This window comes from Hakea prostrata, chromosome 3 (assembly GCF_041222555.1).
Source record: "Hakea prostrata isolate BN-2017 chromosome 3, UWA_Hpros_2, whole genome shotgun sequence".
Taxonomy (NCBI): Eukaryota; Viridiplantae; Streptophyta; class Magnoliopsida; order Proteales; family Proteaceae; genus Hakea; species Hakea prostrata.
In genome coordinates, this window is record NC_142602.1 from 69,826,390 (window position 1) to 69,851,205 (window position 24,816).

General features: G+C 36.5%; 2 protein-coding genes across 2 annotated transcripts; one reads left to right on the forward strand and one right to left on the reverse strand.

Annotated features, from left to right (window-relative positions):
• Positions 1-5,392: 5,392 nt before the first annotated feature.
• Positions 5,393-7,560, reverse strand: LOC149022912 (protein SULFUR DEFICIENCY-INDUCED 1-like). Its single transcript, XM_089147363.1, has 4 exons — positions 7,247-7,560; positions 6,676-6,888; positions 6,365-6,520; positions 5,393-5,952 (listed from the first exon to the last, which is right to left on the reverse strand). Exons 1-4 carry the CDS (start codon positions 7,367-7,369, stop codon positions 5,545-5,547), a joined length of 900 nt encoding a protein of 299 aa, XP_089003489.1. The 5' UTR covers positions 7,370-7,560; the 3' UTR covers positions 5,393-5,544.
• A 13,376-nt stretch (positions 7,561-20,936) lies between these two features.
• On the forward strand, positions 20,937-22,870 carry LOC149022913 (uncharacterized). Its single transcript, XM_089147729.1, has 3 exons — positions 20,937-21,888; positions 22,006-22,205; positions 22,478-22,870. The coding sequence occupies exons 1-3, from the start codon at positions 20,937-20,939 to the stop codon at positions 22,868-22,870; spliced, it is 1,545 nt and encodes a 514-aa protein (XP_089003855.1).
• The last annotated feature ends 1,946 nt before the right edge of the window (positions 22,871-24,816 follow it).

Genomic DNA, 24,816 nt, shown 5'->3' on the forward strand with positions numbered 1-24,816 from the left:
ATATATCAAAGCTTATTTCATGGGCTTCTTTATGGACTCGTTGGCCCACTCTTTTACTTATACATGACCCACTTTGGGGTGCAAAAATTTATACCTCTGGGTTTAGAAATTTACGCTGATCATTTCCTCGCTTTCAATTCAGTCTAATTCCACTGTTGTGGGACCCACATGCGATGTCTGACCTCTACCACAATGACACATTCACCCACAATAATAAAATAATAATAGAAAAAGAATCGGGGCATTACATCCTCCCCTCCTTAAAATAAATTTCATCCTCGAAATTTGCATACCTGATCCATTGAATAACTAGGGACATTGAGTATTTATATCGGATTCAATCTCCCATGAGGCTTTTTGACCCGAGTGAGTGATCCACCGTACTTTCATTAATGGCATCACCCTGTTTCTCAATTCCTTTTTCCTTCCGTTTGAGTATCTCAACTGGTTTCTCTTCATAGGGAAATTCTTCTTTCAATTCTAACGATTAGTATCGTAGCACATACACAGGATCTGCTACATACTTCTTCAACCTAGATACATGAAATACATCATACATGTTGACCAAATTTGGAGGTAGGGCAAGTCTATATGCTACTGCTCCAATTTTTTCTAGAATTTCAAATGATCTTATATATCTTTGGACTTAGCTTCCTTTTTTGCCGAATCTCACCACACCCTTCATTGGTGCTATCTTTAGGAAAACTTTATCGCCCACCTCGAATTCAAGAGGCTTTCTTCTAACATCAACATAATTTTATTTTTCCTGTCTGCTTTGAGTAGTCTTCAACCTCTTTTGTATTACCTTTATTTTCTCACAAGTCCATTGTACTAGGTCTGGTCCCACTACTACTTCTTGCCAAATTCACTCCAGCATATTGGAGACCTACATTTCCTTCCATACAATGCTTTGTAAGGTGCCATCCCGGTAGTGGATTGGTAGTTATTGTTATAGGCAAACTCCACTAAATATAAGTGGTCACTCCATCTACCCTTGAAGTCAATTACACAAGCCCTAAGCATGTCTTCCAATATTTGAGTAGTCCTTTCAGATTCTCCATCTGTCTGAGGATGAAAAGATGTGCAAAAGTTTAATCATGATCTAGAATCACGATCCTCCTTCACATATAGTTTAGCCAACTTGTCCAGGGAAGAATTCAATCTAGATGGGTAGAAAATGGGATGACTTTGTCAGTCTATCCACAATTACCCAAATTGCATTATAACATTGCGGAGTCCTTGGTAATATGTTCCCACTTCCACTCGAGTATATCTAGGGGTTGCAACAAACCTAAGGGTTGTTGGTGTTTTGCTTTTACCACTTGACAAGTCATACATTACTGTACATATTCTGCTATCACCCTCTTCATTTTGTTCCACCAAAAATTCTCTTTCAAATTTTGATACATCTTTGTCCCACTAGGATGCATTGAATATGGGATGTTATGTACTTCCTTCATCAGTTCTCGTTTCAACTCCTCATCCTGAGGCACACACAACCTGGATTTATATCAAATGATTCTAGCTGAATCAACATTAAAATTGACTAACTCTTTATGTTTCATTCTTCCTTTAACTTTTTGTAGAAAAATATCATTCCTTTTGTTTTTCTTTAATTTGCTCCAGAATGGAAGGTTTTACAATCAAGCTTGCAACCAAGCATAATTTCAGTTTGCATCTTTCTTGCATCTTCTATAAGATGAGACTGACTTGTTAGTAGAGCTATAGAGTGTCCTTGTGACTTCTTACTTAAAGCATTAGCCACCTCATTTACTTTATCAGGATGGTAGTTAACATTGCAGTCGTAATCTTTCAATAATTCTATTCATCGTCTTTGTCTCAGATTTAACTCTTTTTGAGTCAAAATGTATTTGAGACTCTTGTGATCAATGCATATTTCACATTTTTCTCCACACAAGTAGTGTCTCCATATCTTCAATGCAAAGATGATTGTTGCCAACTCCAGATCCTGAGTTGGGTAGTTTTGTTCATGGGGTTTCAATTGTCTTGATGCATATGCGATGACCTTTCCATGTTGCACAAGCACACAACTCAATTCATTTCTTGATGCATCACTTATATATAACAAATCCTCCAGTTCCATATGGCAACTTAAGACAGGTGTAGTTACTAACCTTTGCCTCAGCTCTTGGAAACTTTGCTCACATTCATCTATCCAAGAAAATTTGACTCCTTTTCTAGTGAGTCGAGTCAATGGCATTGCAATTTTTAGAGAATCCTTCAATAAATCTCCCATAATAACCAGTTAGTCCCAGAAAACTCCTTATTTCAGTCATATTAGTTGGTCTGGCCCAATCCATTATAGCTTGGACCTTACTGGGATCCATCATAATACCTTCAGAAGAGACCATATGTCCTATGACACAACCCTGTGAAGCCATAATTCACACTTCTTTAATTTAGCATAAAGCTTCTCATTTCTTAGAGTTTGTTGAACTTCTCTCAAATGCTCATCATGTTTTTCATTACACTTTAAGGATATCAACATATCATCAATAAAGACAATGACATACTGATCCATGACACTATGGAACACCCTATGCATTAAATCCATAAAGGCTGTTGGTGCATTAGTCAACCCAAAAGGCATGACAAGAAATTCATGATGTCCATATCTAGTCCTGAAAGCAGTCTTTGGCACATCTTCTTCCCTCACCTTCAATTGGTGATAGCCTAACCTCAAGTCAATCTTAGTGAATACCTTTGTTCCTTTTATTTGATCAAACAGATCATCAATTCTAGGCAAGGGATACTTGTTCTTGACAATCACTTTGTTCAATTCTCTATAATAAATACACATCCTCAACGTCCCATCCTTTTTCTTCACAAATAGGATTGGGGTTCCCCAAGGAGATACATTAGATCGTATGAATACCTTCTCCAACAATTCTTGCAGTTGCTCTTTCATTCTTTCAATTCTTTTGGAGCCATTCTATAGGGGCTTTAAATATTGGGGTTGTACCAAGGATAAGTTCAATAGCAAATTCCACTTCTCTTTCTGGTGGTAACCCTAACAAATCTTCAAGAAATTCTTTCAACTGGTACTTTAGGTAAAGCCACATCAATTACCTCCAAATATTGCATAAAAGCTAAATACTTGTGGCATCCCTGCTAGAGCAATCTTTTGGCTTGGATAGTTGAGATCATTCTTGTTGGGGAAGACTTTCTTTTCAATCTTAAAAATTGGATTTTAGGTTCCCGTACAAGTCTTGGTATCAGCATCCCCCATAACATAAAACACTGGCATGATTTGCAACTAGCTAGTCCATTCAAAGAATTACATCAAAATCCTTCAAATTTAAAAGACTTCTATTCATCACCTTTCTTTTCCTCTTTCTTTTGTCCCCATGCCTTCTTAATGCTTTCATATATTTGAGATCAATGAACCACATCAGTATAGGTTCTCAGTTGAGGAACACACATAGCTCTTTGTATATTAGACCTAAGCCCTTCACTCAAACTGTTGAGACTTCATTTCTTCAATTCTTGTCATATGAGGTGCATATTTAGAGAGTTCCTCAAATTTTCTTTCATAATTGATAACGGACATGAATTCAGATATCTTTCGTAAAATACATTATTCATTCATCTTGAAAATGTACACTATCAAAGATACTTCTTTTCAAATCCTTTCAATTTCATTTCAGTTTTAGTCATAAGCCTAAACGAATCATAGAGAATGTACATCTGTCCATACCACCGAAGTGGTTTCAGTCATACCACAGAAGTGGTTTTAGTCTCAAGACACAAAGCCATGTACATCTCATAGATTGTTGTTATTGGCTTAGACCCAGTCTTTCCACTTTACAGTTTAATCACAAGGGTTGTGCTTGTCAGTACGATGCATTTTAATCCATTTCAGTCCGACATTTACAGAGTTCTTCACATGAGCAATCATTTGTCATTATATTTGAAATAAATATTTATTTCAAACCAAAATGTAATCATGCATAAACAAAGTAATGTAAACTATTACTTAGCATGCAGTCATAAGCTTAAATACAGAGTTCTTACACTCATTCAGTTCAGTCATACAGTCACTCATATCCTCATCTCAGTCATTAAAGAACCATACATCTATAGGATATAGTATCTTAGTACATTACAGTCATGCATGCAAGTCACACTCCACATATCATACACTACAGTCATATATATCTATTAGTGAAGATATAATCCTCATATCATACATTACACTCATATATACTCATGAGTTCAGTCATAATACTCACACCTCGCCTTGGTGTTCCAGAAATGTCATCACATCACAATTTAATATGACAAACATTCATCCTTCCCAATCACCATATCTCAACTCAACATTTACAAATATCCATTCTTTCCAATTTAGCCATCACAATCTATGACATTACATAGTCAATCCTTTCACCGACTTTTTCATCTTTCTCTCACTAGTCAAATCCTCAATATTATTAGTCAATCAATTGGTCCTCCAATCAGTCCATTCACTTAATCAAAATTAACTTTCCTCAAGTATAAGCCTTATTCTTTTCTTTTCTTATATCATCATTAATTCTAGTCTCCAGAATCTATTGCTCTGATACCACCTCTGTCATGACCCCAGTTTTCACAGGCTTGGTGGGACCCACATCATGGATATTCAACTAGGGCACATGACAACTCCTCTCATTATCACTTCTTCATAATCAATAAAACAAAATGCTAGACAAAATATTTTCAAGGCAAAACAAACAACCTACTATACCGTCTGACTTGTAAACATATATATATATATATATATATATATATATATATATATGTGGTTATAACTTACCAACCATTTGAGCTAGTCAGTGATTTTATTTCAACTACTATTCTCGAAAATCTACCTCCGCACCCTTTGGTTGAAGCCATAAGGGATAGGCCTTCAAGGAATCCAACTCCAGAGTCATTATTCCCTATGATTACTGGTGCAGAACCGAGTCCAATGTTCAATAGGCACAATCTTTCCCAAATTTCTTTAGCATACTTGCAGTTTCTAACAAAGTACATGCATGCATGTTGTCTTCCCTTCAAGTCAAGCACAAGTTACAGGATTCTTGATCCAATATAAGCTCATTTTCTACTTCTCATCATCGGTAATGAGATAGTCTTTGCACACCAACTAAAGGAAGGAACAAGTACAATTTGGGGGACTTAATTTGATCTTCCAAATCCTTGAGCCCAAAAAAAAAAAAAAAAAAAAAAAGAAGAAGAAGAAGAAGGCATTGCTTAGACTATCACTTAATTATTAAATTTCAAACCCTACTACCCTTATCCAACCAAATTCTCTCCATGTATATTGGCATATAGAACAATTTGTTTTCAGTTAAATTTTAAAAAACCTCAGGTGATCCTCAAAATAATTTTTTCTATATATTTTTTGGTAGAAATTATTCAGAGTTCTTGCGACAAGAACAATGGAGCTACCATGACACCAACCACACCACCATTATTCTCATGACCAACAAACCTTTTGGCCTTCAATTTTTTCTCTGCTAAGAAAGTTATACACAACTGGGCTTAACATGGTATTTGATCCTTGAATTGAGAGATCTCTTCAAAGATGGGAAGTCTCATGGATTTGAATGGAGTCCAATCACACAAAATCTTGTCAATCTCTTCTATAAAGATTTCTTCCAAGTTCTGACCGAGTTGAGTTGACAAAAACTCGGTCAATTGAAGCGATTTCAGCTCATGCAACAATTCATCTGCACGGCTTCTTGACTTTGAATCCTCTAAACCGGTGACTCTACATTGCTGAACATCTTCAAGAACTAACCGGGCTTCATCATATCTTCCCTGTTTGATTAGGCAAAGCCCTAAGTTGCAGGCTTTGTTTGCATCAGGCTCTATCATCTGTGCCTTTCTATACACAGCATCAGCAGCCATATAATTTGTTTGTTGCATATAAGCCCACCCCAGATTTCCCTGCCATTCCATTCAGTTAGTTACTATTAGAATGAACACCAAAAAATCACCAATTGAAATTGAAACAAAAAGTAAGAAACACAAAGATTTAATGTATTTCACGCACAATGAGGTATACTACATCAAACAAATGGAGACCTCTCAACCAATCACCAAAATGGTGTTACAAAAAATCTCACCCAAAACCCTAAGATGAATAATCCCAAAGCTCTCAATGACCTCAGATGAACATAGGATACTTATTTATAATACGAATAAACGGGTTTTGAGTTACTTATCAAAATATATCCTTGTGGTCCATCTTCAAAGTTACCATTATGATCATTAGATGAACAAACTATAACAAATTATTTCTAATCATTAATGATATTAAAATACAGTCTGAGTTAGGTAATCTGATCATATTACGTACAAGTATCCTTGAGGTTTCTTGCTTGATGGAAACATGAAGCTTCCTGCCATGAGAGCGAGCTGTCTTGCTGGGTTTGCCATTGAAAGCTTCTCCTTGGTATATCAACCTCAGCTTCTGCTTTAGCAAATCAATCTGTTCATCTATTCTTCCACATTTCTGTTAATATACATATCTTCAAGGTCAGCTGATGATGAAACATGCTAATTTGGCTTAATTAACTAACTAATAAAATTCAGAAAATTAATTTTGATTAGAAACCTCTTGGGACTGAGGGATATTGTTTTAAAAGTAGTATAAATTAATATAAATACCTTATATAAGTCTATGAGAACATTATCAAGTGACTCCTGGGCCTGTTTGTAGCAAAGATGCCTGAAGGATTTAATGGCTTCAATGGCTTCTTCACTTCTATCTTGCTGCTTCATCACCATAGCCATGTCCTTGAGTGCACTATCAACTCTATCTCCTGCGTTAATTGCTTTCCAGAACAAAACTATTGCTGCTTCTGGGTCCTTCTGCACCAGCTGCAAAACCTCAAACCCCAAAACCATAACCATTAAACCAAAAATACTGGGCATGATTAAAACACACCGAGAGAACGAAAAAAAAACTCTATTTTTACAGAATCCTGATTTTCCCAGAAAATAGAGGCAATAAAATGAAAATTTTCTGGTCAAAAAACCAACTGAAAACTAACCAAATTAAAGCTTCGATGGAAACCAAACTAAAGAAAGTTTCGGAAACAGGAAGAAGCAAAAAAAACACTGTTTTTAACAGAATCCTGATTAACCCAGAAAAATAAAGCCCAGATCAAACGCAGAAAGGAGAAAAAGTAGAACTTTTTTTCCTGATGAAGAGAAGAAAAAGGGATAGAAATGGTACCTGAGCATATTTTGCACGAACATAAGGAGTATCTCCAGAAGGAACCTTGTGGATAACATGGAAAGAATCCTTTTTTTCTCCATTCCTGAACTTCATCTTCCTATTCTCTTCTCCACCTTGCATTTTTTTTTTTTTTTTTGTTCTTTCGATTATTCTTGATGATGTGATGTCTCAGGTGATCAAAGTGCTCGAATCTCTAGTTAGGTGAAAAGACAGCGAACAAAGAGAAATGTGAAAAATGGAAAGCGCTAAGATCTACAGATGATATACACAGAAACTCTGGGAAATGAACGTGGACTGATTAGCGTCTCCCTTTCTTCTTTTACCTCATTTTGTCTGCTTTTTTTGTAGCCACACCTCTGTATATAAGGTGTCATCATTTTCTTTGTCTTACCTAAAAAGAAAGTCAACAAATTATTTGGAGCTTCCTTAACCGTTGGATTTATTTTGCTACTAATGTGATTGATCTTAATGGTCGATAACAAATTGCACCAGGGATCAAGGCAACTATAATCCGTTGACTGCAAAAATTTTCTAGTGTTTACATGAGCAATTTCTTCATGTTACATTACTTTTTCTAAATTTTCATTTCCAATTTTGGTTTCTCACATCAGCTTAGAGTTTGAGTTTTCCTTTTATGAGTTCACATTTATAGTTTTACAGTTCATTAAAATATCTGCACTAATGTTCTTATATAGAAAAATGGACACGTGGTATATTAATATATGGTACTTACTAAAATCAAATAAAATATTGTATATGATCTAAAGAATCTTGTTATTTTGTCTTGGAGACTGATTCAACATTGCATCTTTTCTGTTCTCCACAAGTATATGAAGAATCAATTATTCTCATTATATTCTTACTTCAATAAACCCCTTCCCCCCCCCCCCCCCCCAACCCTCTCAAAAAAAAATTAATAAATAAATAAAAACACAAATACACACACAAAAACTAAAAAAAATCTTCTCAAAATCATTAAAATGACATCATTATAATGTGATATGAAAAATTATAGAACGAATCTTTTGAACTCTTAGTAAAGTCAATAATCAAATTTGAAAGAATACACCTAATTTCGTATTCAGGAGACATTTTTTTCTTATGTCACCTAAGTGTCTGAAAGGCCATTTTTTCCTTCAACGCAATAAAATCATATGAGAATTTTATTGTAACTTAAAAATCAATATATTTTTTTCTTAAAAAATATTAATATTTAAATTAGTTTTATTTTTACAAAAATGAAGAAAAATTATAAAAGGTGAACCCGTTTAGAAGTAGTCAATTCAACATATTCTGGTAGGCAACGTAGATGACTCGATTTGTGAGATCTTGAGATGGAAGTACAGCGCTTGTGCAAACAACCCCAAAGCCCATTATTGATTTTGTTCTTTAGTGGAAGTGTAGGTACGAACAAACCTAATATGACAACTAGTTTAGCCAATTAAACTATAAATATATACCCTATGTTTTTTCTTCTTATATAATAAAAGTTCTTCTCCTTTACTAGTGCAGTTAGAATATATGATGACCGGTGCCCAAAGAACGGTTTTCCAAAAAATAAGAATAATAATTGATAGAGAATCTACTTAGAAGACTATAATTATGACATATGAATATTTTTACTAGCTGCCCAACTAGATGAACAGGCTTGTTATATGGATTTTGATTCTTTGAATAATATTGTTCAAGAAACCCTTCATTTGCTTCCAAAGTGCATCATGAACAAGACCCCAAGATTTGTTTGCAGAAGCAGCTAGCATGATCAGTCCACATCTTATCTGATATTTGTTTGATCAAAATGAAATTTTCGGGGTCCTACCAAATCATATTTTTGTAATATCCCCATCATTATATCAACTCATTAGTTAAGAAGAAAAAAAAAAAAAGAATAGCACACCTTATTGACGTGTTAAATCTGTATTATGTAAGACAAAAACTATGAAAAACAAGAAGGTTGTGCAACATCAGTGTTTGTGTTGATTTGTATTTGGAAAGGGGTAGATTCAACCGAGCCTATCCTGACCGAAAATCATATACATGTTGATATTTAGGAGGAAGCATATCTATGGAAGTTGATTGAATTTAAGTGTATCTTGCAGTCTTTTGCATCCTTCACTCAAAAGAGTATGATTTAAGAAATTTTGGCAACAAGAAAGATCATGTATCACACCATCTAATTGGAGAAGAAAAAGTAAGATTACATGATAGAAATGCTAATTTTATTTTTTACTACTTTAAAAGATAAAGTTGTCAATTCATATATTAAATTAGTCCAAAAAGGAACAAGTACGCATGTCATTATTGGGTGTCAATTCTCCTAATCTCGCAGTATTAATTTTATATTTAATGGTATTTCTTGTTTCATTTTTCTTGAATTAAGAAAAGAGATTATGAAGTTCATGAATAAATTCTTTATTTATTGTTGTCCTTTTTCTTTGAATCAGAGGTTTTTTTAATCTCTTCTATATACTCTAAGTTTGGAGAAATTATCTTTCAAATCGTAATCAAATAACCTAATAGTTGATTTTACTGTTTTACAACATAGCAAAGAAATTATTATCTGTTATTGTGGAAGGAATGGTGATCACATCATGAGTCATGACAGGCCATTTTCTGAAGTTGAATAAATAATAGGACAATTTTTCTAAATAATATAATTAAAGCTAATAATTTACATAGAATAGATCATTTGGGTTTGTTGATTCCAATCTAATGGATCAAGTGGATGCTGGCAGAGTATTTACTATTTCCAAATGAGATATGTTTCATTAACTGTGCACTGGTGAGTAATGTTTTTGTTTTTATATTAAAACAAATTTTACTCCAAAATAATGGGGAAAATTTTGAAATACATAATTCCTAACTATGGAGATTAAGCAACTAAAGAATATAATTTTCTACCAAAAAAAGGCAAAAACGAATATATTTGGAAAGTCAGTTTTTTATTAGTGTATGGATCACCATAGTCTAATTTAATAAAACATGAAAGATGATCAAGACTATTAAGAGTCATATTCTGTTTGTAATGCCCCACATCTTTTTCTATTATTATTTTATTATTGTGGGTGAATGTGTCATTGTGGTAGAGGTCAGACATCGCTTGTGGGTCCCACAACAGTGGAATTAGACTGAAGTGAAAGCAAGGAAATGATCAGCGTAAATTTCTGAACCCAGACGTATAAATTCTCGCACCCCAAAGTGGGTCATGTGTAAGTAAAAGAGTGGGCCCATGAGTCCATAAATAAGCCTATGAAATACGGATATATATATATGTTTTGCCCTCCTTGTCGAAAAGTGTTTTAAACTCAGCTATCACAAAGAGGGAAATGTTGATTCAACTGACCTGGAAACACAATCCTTGTGAGAGCTTTTAATCATACCCTGCGAGGTTAAAGTCCTTTACCTCAAGAAACCATTTGACCCGCCAACTCCTCAAAATCTTTATTTCTAACCCAAAGAGGCGCATACCTATAACCCTTCCTGTAAACTTTCGGCCTTGAGAAGGAGCCTTTCATGGCTTTGAATGGTCTACATATATCATTTCTGCCTTGAGAAAGAGCCTTTCATGGCTTGAGATGCCTCATCAACATGTATGCAAAGTGTGGCCAAGCCCATGAGAGTCTCCTCATACATGTTGAGTACCCATGCGAAGATATATATATATATATATATATATATATATATATATATATATATATATATATATATATATATATATATATATATATATATATATATATATATTATTTTGTAAAATGTGAGAAATGAGGAGAGGGACTCTCTCCCCTAGAGTGGTGAGGTGTACCCGTATAGGGTTTGAAAGAGGGAAAGGAGGTGAGTGGAGGAGGGAAAGAGGGAGGAGCTGACACCTCCCACTTTCCCACCGACCTTTGTGATTTTAATAAGGGAGTTAAGAGAGAAAGTGACAGGGAAGGAGTAAAGGAGGAGAGGAGAGAGAAGAGGAAAGTGGAGTGAAGAAAACGTTGCAGAAGAGTTAAGAGGTGAGGAGAGAGACAAAGAGAAAGTGGATGGAAGCAGGAGTAAGTGGAGAAAGACAAGAGAGAGAGGGAGCGGAAGTCATTAGAGGAGCAGAGGAGAAGTGAAAAGGGAGAAGTGAGAAAAAAAATACAGAGAGAGAGAGAAGAAAGCAGAGAAGAGAACCGAGTAGAGGAAGGAGAAGAGAGAGAAAGAAGAGAAAGATTTCGGATGTTGCAAAAACGTTTAGAAGATAGTTAAGGAGGAGAGAGAAGGGGAAAGAGGAAGAGTAAGAGGAGAGGTAGAGAGGAGAGAGAAAATAAAGAGAAAGAGGAGTTGCAGAACGTTAAAGAAAGAAAGAGAAGATGAATAGAAGAAAGGAGAGAGAAGGAGTGGAGAAAAAGTGGAGAGAGAAGAGAAAGACAAGAGAGGAGAAAGAGGAAGACCGTGGGGTGGAGAGAGGAAAGGAAGAGGAGAGAGAAAGGAAGAGAAAGTAAAGGAAAAAGGATTAGGAAAAGGATAAAGGAAAAGGAAAGCAAAAGGAAAAATTTGAATGTATGATGTTATATGATTTTGATGTGCTTATTGATGCATAATGAACTTCCTGACTTAACTTACATGGTTGTCTATATTACTTATTGAGTCGCAAAGCTCATTATTGTAAATGTTGACAAGTATTCAAATACATGTTAAAGGCAAGGGCACTGCCACTAGACAATGCCTTTATAGTTGAAGTTGTAAATTCACATTCCTTTCGTTGCTATTGATGTTTGTATAATTGGACTGTGCAGATATGTATTCTTTTGCAACTGTATGTTCTTGACTAAACATTGTTGAAAGGTTAAATGTAGATATGAAAGGACTTTAGACTTTTTTTATATATATATATATATATAATCCACTTAGCTGCTGTAATTTTGATAGGTTTGTAGTCATGTTTATACGATGCCTTCGTTATGCAACAACGTATGTAGCAACCATAGTTTGAAGGTGTTTGAAGTTTGAACTCCAGGCTTAATTTAAGAGATATCATGTAGAACGTACGCAAGCCAATGGTCTCATACGAAATCTTGCATTTTTCAAATATCAGTTGGGCTGGAAATCTCATTCCTGGCCAGCCTTCTCTCAATTATTAGTGGGGGTTTCATTGCGTTTTTTATTCAATGAAGTCCAAAGATTGTGGAGTCTAGAGGCACACGTAGACTGTGATCTGTTCACATATATGAATTGTACGGTAATAAAAAAAGAAAAGAAAACAAAGCCAAATATGTGAGCTGTTTTTCTAATGTATAATATGACGTGGGCTTTGGGGGTCATAGGTTGAGATAGATTGACTTTGTATGATCTCTATTGAGGGATTGACTTCCAGTCAAAAATCAGGAAAAGGATCCACATCTTCTTCATTTAGGCAGGCTGTCATCTGATGTCCTTATCTTTTTTCTTCTTCTTTGTTTTTTTTTTTTTTTTTTTTTTTTCAAACAAATCGAAATGATTGAAGTTTTTCTATTTAAAATCGTGTTAGGTCTAATTCCTAATACTTTGGTTGGATTATTTGTCACTGCACAAACCTCTTCCTTTCTTTATTCCGCAGGAGGGCATATAGGTAGGTTGTTGTTCAAATTAGTGAAGTTATTTCATTGTAATTGGACCTAACAATAATGGAATCATGCTTTGTAGGATTTGAACATATGACATCGTGCTTTGGAGACCACGTTAATTCCACGGATCTAAACTAAGAGCTCTTTCAACTCTATTGTGAGTAGTTGAATAAAACTATAAAGAAAAGGGTTATTTTTCCCCAAAACACCTTGCATGCATTGCTTATCATGATGGGAGGCCAAGCATTTGGGTGGAAAGGATCTGCACACTTAGGCAAAACAAATTTTAAATGCAAGCCTAGATTCTTTTTTGCTGCAACGACTACTATTCGCAAGTGGTTATGATCTTATCTGTGTACAAGAATAAATCTAACGGTTCTGAGAGAAAATGCAGGTACATATGTAAATATTATTTTTTAAATACATTCAAAATCTTAGTATCTTATAAATTTACAAAATAAACCCCCACTCTAAAATCCCTTAATTCTCGCTTTCTTTCTATATGTGTTGACTACTCTACCTTGGAACTTTCCCATCCCAACTATTACGTCCACCCCAAATCCTCGTTCCCATCCCATGTTTTCAACCTGCACTGCACTCAATCTTTAGGGTCGGATGGCCCCCCTCTGATTTTTTGAAATATTTTTCTAGTAAAGAGCAAATTAGAAGAACTTAAAAGCTGAGAAGTAGCTTTGTATATAATGGGCGGAAGAAGTTTAATGATTGGCATGCCTGTACGTAATTTATGAGTGGTTGGTGTCCGCCCTTTGTTCTTGCCATAAGAACTTTGAATAATTTCTACTAAAAAAAAAAACACAGCTCATAGTGAGGATCAGCTGAGTTTCTTTAAAATTTATATGAGAACAAATTAACCTAAATAAGAATAATGGCAATACATGGAACAGAATTTGGTTGGATTTAGGCTAATAGGTTTTGAAACTTAATAAGTTTTTTTTCCTCAAACCAATGCTCATTTTTTTTTAAATTTTTTTTAATTATTAATCTAATGACCAAAGTGGACACATCATGTATATATATATATATAATGAAGTGGTTACCCCAAAAGAAAAGAAAATAAAATAAATAAAGTGGCCGGTTACCGACGAAAGATAAAAATAAAATAACTTACGGAAAAAGTCATATAGAAGTGTTTTTTTTTTGGGGGGACCCCTCTAGAATTGTCTTCTTAACAACCCAAAACGCGTTTTATTTGGTAGAAAAATGTACATTTTTTATTCAATCTAGGTATGGCTGTCTTGCTAGCTTGAATTTATGTCAAATGGTGATTTCTTGAGAATTTGAAAGGCAAATTAAAAGATGAAAGTTCCCCTCTTTATCTGTTTCTTCCTTTGTTGGTGTGCAATGATCGTCGCTTCACCAATGTTAGAAAAAAGAAAATGAGTTTATTGGATTCTGTAACTTTTGCTTGAATAGAAGGGAGAACATCATGCACGTACTTAAGAGACTGCAACTATGTTAAAGTTGTGGTTGTTCTACAAGGGTTCTTCACCAGTAATAGTAAGGAATGACTTGTTTCAAATATTTGTGAAGATGCATTGAAGTTAGCAGTGGACTGATAGGTTAGAATTGGATGCACTTTGTATTTCTTTAGAATTGGAGAAACCAAGATGCTCATGAGACCGAGTTCACTAGGCCTAATGATGGGTTGGCCTTGATTCATTAGTACTCTTGTATTGTAATTGAAGTCTAGAAGGCCAACATCCAAATGGTTTGGTGACCGGACAAGTTGGTTGGAGATCTATGGGTTATGTGAGATTTCAATGTAATGTGGCTGCTACAGTATGCCAAATGAATTGATGAGTGCTCGGTCCTTGAAGCTGAATTAAGAGCAATAGAGGTTAGCCTTCAGTTGGCTGTGGAGAAAGGTTCCTCGCTGAAGCTTCTGGAGTCAGATTCATCGGAAGCCATATCCCTTCTTATGGTCAACTGAAGGGTTCAAGGTAGATTTGCGAGAATGGTAGTTGAAATAAAATCACTGGTTAGCTGGAAAAAAAATCCTTTGTTGTGCACAATAGTGCACTTTATCCCAAACAGAACACAGTGATTAAAGGTTTAACTTTGAATTAGAAAAATCCTCAATACTCTTTTAATTTTTAATTTTTCTCAGCCATTTGTTTGATATATAAGTGGATTGCTGTGCACAACAGAGGATGTTTTTCCCTGGCTAGCTCGAATAGTTTAGTAAGTTTTAACCACAATTGTAATTAGGCAAATCATGCTACGGATTGGATGTCTAAGGTGCCGTGTTGAACCAAATCCACTCTTTGACTTTCTTTCTTCATCCACCAAGTGATCAAAGGGAATTTTTACGTGGATTTACCTAGCTATAATTTTGATCGTTCGTTATTCTATTTTTAGTCCCCCAACCACCACTCCCCCTAAAAAATAAAAGAAAAGGGTGCCTTAATTATGCAACAACATATCACACTTAGTTTGAAGGTTTGACCAACATGGACACTTCTATATATAAAGGTTCTCATCACCGAGATCTTCATGTAAGTACTAATTGTTAATGACCAAAATGGTAATTCTATACCATCCGGTTTGGCCTGTGAGTACACAGTCCGACCACTTGTGCAAGAGGAATTGGTTCGACCATATAGTTTATGGGCGGACCGACCATAGTCTAAAGAATTCCCGATCAAAGGTGAACTTCTACCATACCTCAAATATCTAGAGAAAGGAGTCAGGTAAACAACTCTTCTCGGTGTTATATTCCAAGTCAATCTCTAATATTTTACACTATATAAATGCCTTAGCAGGCATAACAAAGTAATTCATATTTCATGTGATCAATTACTTGAATTCTCTATTGAGTAGTTGCGATCATATCTCATTGGTACTGACTTGCTTGTCGGAGACGTACCTCAACCACACAAGGTCGAACATGTGTTTTGCAATGAACGTGGTTGGAAAGGACGAGCAGGATTCTGTATCAACACTAACAAAAAAGATCTTCATATAAGATTAAAGAAGTTTGTATCCCTAAGGCTTAAGCTCTTGTATCATCTCTTTTATAATAGAATTCTGTGTTTATCCATGTGTTTCCTATCCCCAAATCAAAGGTTTGTTGTCAAGTTATGACCTAGACAACATTAATAAGAGCTGTATATGATAGGGTGTTGATACATCTATTTTTAGAATTCCAATAACTGTAGGTGTTTGAACTTTGAACTATATACAATTCCAGGCTTAACTTAAGGGATATCATCCACAACACAAGCCAATGGGTCTCACACGAAATCATGCATTTTCAAATATTAGTTGGGCTGGGAATCTCATTCATCGCATTCCTGGTGAACCGGTCTGCTTTCCCTTGATCAGTAGTGGGGCTTCCGTTTTGGATTTTATAAAAACCAAAGATTGCGGAGAGAAATGTAACATGTGAGAATCTCCAATGGTCAAGACTAGAGGACCAAAGAGGGTTCAGAAGAGGGGATTCAGATTTAGAAGAACGTGAAACTCAGAGGTTTTGGATGAATTTTCTTATCTATTTCTTTATGCTTTACGCACTACAGCTATTTTATAGCTGAAGTAAAGTTGTTAGAACCTACTAAGAACTCTATTTAGTAAGTGACACCGGGTTGACCACTCTTATAATTAAAATCTCATTTACATATTATAATCCTTGAAAAAACGCGTGTGGACGAGATATTTTAGAACTTCGTCGTCACCACCTCCTCAGTCTGTGAGTCATCAAGCACCATCTCTCCCTCTCCCTGGATCGTAACAATATATGAACTGCGAGCTGCAAAGTCATACATGCCGGCAGTTCATGATTTCGATCAATCTTCTGCCGGTGGTCATTTATTTGGGTGAACATGTAATAATAAATGCATGGACCACGTTCCAGAATAGAATGAAGTGGAGCTTTTACAATGCTTTGGCTTGACCCTTCATATTTGGAAATATTTGTTTTTCTAATTGGTTCAATTTTGCACAGTACATCGAAATTTTAACCGTTGGTAAATGTGCATTGAACTCTCATTAAATGTGCATTGAACTCTCAAAGAGTAACTAGCTGTCTAAAGTCCAAACCAGTCAAAGACCGTGCATTTCTTTTCCACGGCATAAATATAAATACATAGGCCTTATAAGAATCATTAGGTCATCCACATATTAAATAGTGTCAATTTATGGTTAGAATTTGATATTTATTTGCATTTTATTTTCATAACAAAAATAATATCTTTGTATTTTTTTGCGGAAAGTTCTCCACGGAAAAATAATATAATTGCATTTTTTTGCGAAAAGTTCTTCACGGAAAGTATACATCAATGCTTAAATACAAAAGATTTAACATCGAATGAAATTTAACTCATTAATTAGAACATAGACAAGGCTAGTATGTCTCGCGTGATTCCAATCAAGGACAACTAAGACTAAAACAAACTTGAATTTGTTTGTCAGAGTTCAACATCAAAGGTAAGAATCTCAAATCCTGAGTCAAGATAACAACATGGATGAGTTTCATTAAGAATACTCAAGATTGGGATTGGTTTTTGAAAACACTACCCCAACAACACTCTATTGAATTTGTATCATAGTTTGACAATCATATCCTTTTTCTTGTACCTTAAACGCATCGAGTACAACATCGGTCATGGATCGGATATCAAAACCGATACAAGAAACCCACCCTTACAAGGCTACAACCTAGGGAAAGCATGAGAAAGAAGTGGAGAGATGTTTATCTTTATCCCCTCCACCTTAAAAGGTTATCTTTATCCCTATCTTTATCTCTATGCTAGGGTTTCTATTTGTCTTCTTCCTCTTTTCACTGTGATGTAATGGCCTGGAAAATAATGTTGGCATGCATATAGATGTAATTTATGAGTGGTTGATGTCATGGTCGTACACTAGGTTGTTGTCCTATTAACTTTGAATAATTTCTACCAAAAAATATATGAAAAAAATTATTACGAGATCACTTAAGTGTTTTTCAAATTTAAATGGAAACAAACTGTTTCATATAGGAATCATGCCAATGCATGAGAAAATTTGTTGGATTAAAACTTAATAATTAAGTGGATCGTCTAAGCAATGACCCCTATTTTTGATCAAGTCGGAAAAATAGTCACATCATATATTATAGTGAGAATAATTGTATCCAAGTAGAGACCCAAAAAACAGAGAGAATTCTATCTCATACAGTTTACCCCCCCCCCCAAAAAAAAAAAAAAAAAAAAAGAAGAAAAATCTATCTCATAAAATCAAATAACATAAATTACGGGAATTTTTTTTTTTTTATGTAGAAGTGTGATTCTTTACCTGCGTAAAGGATGCCTAATTTGGCAGCCCTCGGTTAGAGGGACATTTTCTGTTCAATCTACGTATGACTATCTGGCACGGCTTGAGAATTTAGAAGGCAGTGTGGAAGGTCAAAGTCCCTCGTTGTATTTGTTTCCAACACCAGGAAAAATAAATTGAGCTTATTGGACTAGGAATCTTGTAACTTTTGGTTGAATCGAAGGGAAGCCGGACAACATGCATGTACTTAGAGATTGCAACCATGCTAATTGTGTTTGGGAAAGGTTGTGCCTATTGAACATTGCACTCAGTGCTTCACCACTAATCATAAGGAATGACTTATCTCAAATATTTGTGGAGATGCATTGAAGTAGGCAATGGACTGGCAGGTTGGATTTGCATGCACTTTGTATTTCTTATGGAATTGGAAAAACCGAGATACTCATGAGATTGAGTTCACTATGCCGGGTGATGGCTTGGCCTTAATTCGGCAGATAAGTGTAAGTTTGGACAAGAAGACATGTATAGTTGTCGATGATCTCTTAAAAGTGTCGGGGAATTGAAGGTGTGTACATTCGGGACAATTTTTTTAGATCCGTCGGAAAAACTGTATATTTGGTGATGTTGTTAAAAGATTTGGGAAAATTGTATGGAAAAAGTAGACAAAAGGACATGTATATTTGGTGAGAACTTTTTAAAAGTTTTAGAGAACGTGTGTATTTTCTGTGAAAGATTCTCACAAGCGTTGGGGAAAATATATGGCCAGACGTCGGGGAAGGTGTGTTTTCATTTGTGAGCTTGCAAGAATGCATCTTGTTTTTGCATGTGTTTTGCCACCTTCTAATTCTTCACTACTACTATCTAAGATCAATTGTCACATTCCACCCAGTTGGTATCGTACTCACCCGAATACTTGTGAATGTGATCCATAGCCACAATATCTGGTCTACATTTAATCCCATGAACAATCTACACAATAACATAATCAAAGAGCATTAATAATATAGTAATGTTCAAATTTGTAATAAAGATGCCAGCAGGAAGCTTAAGATGATAAGTATGTCAAAGATGAAGGGAAATGAAGTGTAAGTTTAATAACAACCGTTCGGTGATTCTAATCAAATGATATATGTCCCAATCAAATGTTTCTATGTCCCTAAAAATAACCAGTCTCGCCAATGCAGGGTTGGTTGAGTGGTAAAGATCCATACTTCTCAGTGGAGAGGTTTTGGGTTCAACCCTTGCGGACGGCATTTCATTTTCAGTATTAAAAAAGCATCAGTACCCAAAAGAAAAAGTCTCCAATCAAAATGGCTGAGTATGAGCACTCGAAGCATGGACATACGTCATTTTGAGTCTCGTAAGCTTCCACAGAAGGTAGCTCGTATGACTTTGATGGTATCGAATACCATCAAAGTCATCAAGTCTTGAACATAATTTTAAAAAAACATTCTCAAAAGAGATGAGTTTTAACAAACTCAAGGAGATCAATAACATCATATAACTCCATAGTGAATAGTATGATCCTTAATAGTCTTGATCGTATTTCATGTTTTGTTTGACTAGACTATGGAGATCTATACACTAATAAAAAATTGACTTTTCAATTATATTTATTCTTTTTCTTTGGGTGGAAAATTATATTTCCTAGTTGCTTCATCTCCCTAGTTACGAATTATGATGGTTAAGTAATCTGCCAGAATTCACTTGATCCATTGGATTGTGTAGGTAAAATTATGTATATTTATACTTGAAATAGAAGGGAGAAAAATCCTTACCTGGTGATACAAGGAAAATTGCACCGAACCTGTGGACCGGGTTCATAATCTTCATCCAGGTTAGACTGTAATTGGGGACCCACCAAACCCTAATTTAATGATCATAAAGGTGCCACATTTCGGTTATCAGTCCCATAAGATCTCCCGAATCGTGCAGTAGACAAGGCTGACTTGTAGGAGGCAACTATCAGCAAGCAATGAGGGAATCGTGTCGAGATTGATAATTACATGGGTTCCCGAATATCTAGAAGGAAACCCTACGATCCGACGGCCACCAAAAGAGATCGAGACTTCACCCAACGGTCGAGAATTGGAGGTAAAGTCTATAAAAACGAGTGATCCGCTCACTCCAGAGGTATCTGAATCGTTTCCAATTTACGTATTCATTATTATGCTCTGCAACTTGCCAAAGCCTTGGTGATTAGTTTAGTAACTAACTTAAGCTTTGGAGGTGGCCTCCCGACCCCCACGGTCGAGCCACATCTAACTCTATTTGGTAGGCCATCATCAAGGAACCTGGAGGCTTGACATTTTCTGGACACATCATTTTCATCGGACGTTTCCAGAGTGGTATCCAAATCAAGAAAATGGAGGAAACACTCTTTACAATTAAGCAGGGTGGCAATGAATCTATTCGGGAATACCTGAAGAGATTTAACAAAGTCACCATGGAAATAGAAAATTTGGATGAACAGGTGGCAAAAACTGCTCTCTTTACGGGGTTAACCAACCGAAAGCTTTTGGAATATCTACTTCAGGATATGCCATCCACCTATGCTGAATTAGTGCAAAGGTGTCAAAAAATAGGCGGAAGTAGCAGAGATACTCGATGCATGGTAAGGAGAGTCTAAGACTGCAACCAAGGAGCAAAAGGTCCCCGAGAAAAGCCAAAAACAAAAGCAGCCTACTCAGGATCGTGATTGGGCCAGAAAGCCACGCCCGGCTTGGAGACGGCCATCACCTGATCAAGACGAGTATACACCATTAAATACTCCCCGATTGGAGATATTGATGCAAATTAAAAATCAAGATATTTTGAAATGGCCATCTAAGATAGTTGGGAAGATGGGAGAAAAGAACATGGAGAGATATTGTCGATTCCACAAAGATTTTGGGCACTACACTAATGACTGTAGGCACCTTAAGGTAGATATTGAAAGATTAATTAATCTAGGGCATCTCACAAGTTTTTTGAAAGTTCAGGAGGATGAGAAGAGAATGACGAATGAAAAAAGGGATTGTTCAGCAAGCAGGGAGCGTAAAGTCGAGGTTCCAAAATCTAAAAAAGGTAAGGAATTGGTAGGACCTAGTAGATCCCCAATTCTCATTATATTCGGAGGACCCGGACCTGAGTCCCTGAGGAAGCTAAAGGCAAAATCAAGATTCATGGGATTAGAGGAATCCCAGAAAAGAAAGAAAGTGGAAGAAGTTCCCATCACGTTCGGAGAAGAAGATGAGCGAGGCATGAGCATGCCTCATGATGATGCAATAGTTATCAAAGTAGAAATCGGGCGAAGGGAGATATATAGGGTCCTGGTAGACACAGGATATTCGGCTGATCTTCTTTCTTATGAAGCTTTTCAGAAGCGAAATTTTGAGGAAGATCTGATGAAGCCATCTTCAACACACCTTTATGGATTTGCTAGTTCATCTGCCGTAGCCGAGGGATCAGTTCAGTTAGATCTTTCGACAGGAAATTTCCCGAAAGAATCTATCATTCGGGTTAACTTTCTGGTGGTTCGGGATCTTCCTACCTACAACATGATCCTCGGTAGGCCTTCGTTGACAAAGCTAGGCGCTATAGTTTTGCCAAAACATATGAAGATAAAGTTTCCTATTGACACTGGAATCGGGCAAGTAGTTTTAGATCAAAAACTCTCCCGACAGTGTTATGTGGCTTATCTAAAGGATAAGGAAGGACCAAAAAAAGCCACAGCCTTACTGATTGAGGTAAGGGATGATAGGGATGAAGACACCATGCAAATGCCCGAACCAGTGGAGAAATTAGAACAAATCTGTTTGTAGCCAGGAGATGAGACAAAATGCACTTATATTGGGTCTAAGCAACCAGAACCCTTCAAGGAAGAATTGAAAACTTTTCTTTAGAAAAGCGTAGATGTTTTTGCCTGGTCAGCAAACGATATGCCAGGAATTGATCGAGCCATGGTTGACCACAAGCTTTGGATCAATTCAGAGGTCAAGCCCATAATTCAGAGGAGATGGAACTTCTCAATTGAAAAGCACGAGGCTATCAGAGGGGCGGTCGAGAAACTGAAAAAGTCTGGTTTTATTGAAACCATCGAGTGCCCAACATGGTTGGCTAATGTCGTAATGGTAAAAAAGTCGAACGGAAAGTAGAGGATATGTACTGATTACAAAGACCTCAACAAAGCATGCCCGAAGGATTGCTACCCTTTACCACACATAGATCTTTTGATTGACGCAACGGCTAGGTATAAAACATTGAGTTTCATGGAGGCTTATTCGGGATATAACCAAATCTTGATGAACAAGAAAGATGAGAGACTCACAGCTTTCATGACCGATAGATTTATTTTTACAAAGTTATGCTATTCGGTTTGAAAAATGCGGGAGCCACATATCAGAGAGCTGTAAACAAGATCTTTAGTGATCTGATCGAGAAAAACATGGAGGTATACGTCAACGACATGCTAGTGAAGAGTCTCCAGAGGGCCAAACACATCGCAGATCTTAAGGAAGTATTCTCCGTTTTGAGAAGATACCAGATGAAGCTAAATCCGAAGAAATGTGCCTTCGGTGTATCTTCAGGGAAATTCCTGGGATTTATGGTTTCCCAAAGAGGAATTGAGGCAAACCCTGTCAAGATACAAGCTTTGATAGATATGGATCCCCCAAAGACCGTTTGTGATATTCAATGCTTGACTGGACGAATAGCAGCCTTGACCCAATTTTATATCACAATCGCGAGAAAGATGCCTACCTTTCTTCAAAGCCCTGAAGGATTTGAAGGGAAGTAAAGAGGCTCGATGAACAGACGAATGTCAAAAGGCATTCGAGGAACTAAAGAAATGACTCAGGCAACCACCACTGCTTTCTCGGCCTGAGAAGGGTGAAATCTTGCAAGTATATCTGGCGTCGATCACAGAAAAACAAATGGAGAAGTTCGTGCTGGAGTCAATCATCCACAGATTCAAAATTCCGAAGGTATTGGTGACCGATCACGGAACTCAGTTCAATAACGCCCAGTTCAAACTCTTCTGCAATACTTATATGATCGACCACCAAATGTCGTCCGTTGCATATCCTCAAAGTAATGGTCAAGTAGAAGTGACGAACCGAACACTACTGGATGGAATCAAGAAAAGGCTCGAAGACAACAAATCCTTATGGACCGAAGAACTATAAAATTTCCTTTGGGCATACCGAACGACCGTCCGAGCACCCACTGGAGAAACTCCATTCAGATTAACATATGGTGCAGAAGCGCTTACACCTGTTAAGATAATGGCAGGAAGCATTCGGGAACGAGAGTTTGAAGAACAAGCGAATGAAGAAGGTTTATTAGATAGCCTGGAATTATAGGATGAAGTTAGGGCAAGAGCAATAGCTCAAACTCAACAATATCATCGAAGAATAGCCTCTCACTACAACGCTCGAGTAAGACATCGGCAATTCCGCGTGGGAGATTTGGTTCTAAGAAACACTCTTGCGTTGGACCCACGCCATTAGAGAAAGTTAGACCCAACATGGGAAGGACCGTATATAGTTATCAAGCAAGTAGGTTAGGGAGCTTATAAACTGAAGGATTTGGCGACGGACCGTGTATTAGACCAATCGTGGAACGTGAAGCATTTGAAGAAATATTTCTCATTAAAGTTGTCAACATTTTTTCTTGAAGATTGTTTATCAATCTTGAACCAGTTGATCTATAATTACTTAATGCAGAATACTGGTTTTACCTTCCTGTTGGTGCAACCTAGAGGGGGGGGGGTGATTAGGTTTTACCTAGTGGTTTATACCAAATTCTCGGTTTGGTTGCAATTTCAAAATGAATTAATAGTTTAGAATGAAATTTAATGAAAATAGCAATCACAAACACATAATTTATAGTGGTTCGACTCTACGAGTCTACGTCCACTCCTCTCTTAGCCTCAAGAGAGTTTTTCCACTAACGAATCTCTTTCAATACAATGGGTAGAGAATCAAACCCTTACAATCTTTGTTACGGGGCAAGAGTACCCTTTACAATCCTCGTTCACGGGCAAGAGTACCCAATACAATAAATTCTAATCAACCTAGACTAGAATTAAATAACCAATTCAAAATGCAATAAGTATTAGATATTACCTATCAAAGAGTAACACTTTACCCCTTGAGTGCGAGTGATGCAATGAATGAATCAAGAATAGCAAGCATCAATATCCTTCAGTCGCTTTCAATAACTCCAAGCTTTGCTTCAGTAAAAACTTGCTTATTAACTTTGGAATATCCCTCAAAGTTAAATGGAGTTGGGAGGACAATAATAATGGTAAAAACATCAAGGATTTGCTTTTTCACTTGTGAGTGAATATGTGCTTGATGGGGGGGGGGGGGAGAAGAATGATTCTCAAATGGGGGTGGTTGGGCTTTTATAGACCTCAATTCAATGCCCTCCCCATTTCCCCAACGGATATAAAATCTCAGCGAGATTTTAGTCCAGACGGTCAACCGTCTCAAAAGTATCCATTGCAAACAGTTGTTGAGAATATTCGCTTCAAACTAGCCGTTATAGTCAAGTCAGGGCCAGACGGACGTCCGTTTGCCAGGACGATCATCCGTCTGGCCCAGACGGGCGTCCGTCTGGCCTTCTATTGTTTCTGAGAAATAGAATCATCAAAGCAGACGGTTGACCGTCTGAGCCTCGTTTTGCTGAACAGTTTTGGGGTTGGGACATGGCTTGGGTTTTTGGATCTTTTTGTCAACC

Coding starts and splice junctions, on each gene's coding strand:
- LOC149022913 (XM_089147729.1), top strand. CDS start 20,937: ATGGGAGAAAAGAACATGGAGAGATATTGTCGATTCCACAAAGATTTT. Junction 21,889..22,005: donor GGAGAAATTAGAACAAATCT/GTTTGTAGCCAG, acceptor TTGCCTGGTCAG/CAAACGATATGCCAGGAATT. Junction 22,206..22,477: donor GGTTGGCTAATGTCGTAATG/GTAAAAAAGTCG, acceptor GCCACATATCAG/AGAGCTGTAAACAAGATCTT.
- LOC149022912 (XM_089147363.1), bottom strand. CDS start 7,369: ATGCAAGGTGGAGAAGAGAATAGGAAGATGAAGTTCAGGAATGGAGAA. Junction 6,889..7,246: donor TTCGTGCAAAATATGCTCAG/GTACCATTTCTA, acceptor GAGGTTTTGCAG/CTGGTGCAGAAGGACCCAGA. Junction 5,953..6,364: donor AAGAAACCTCAAGGATACTT/GTACGTAATATG, acceptor ATGGAATGGCAG/GGAAATCTGGGGTGGGCTTA.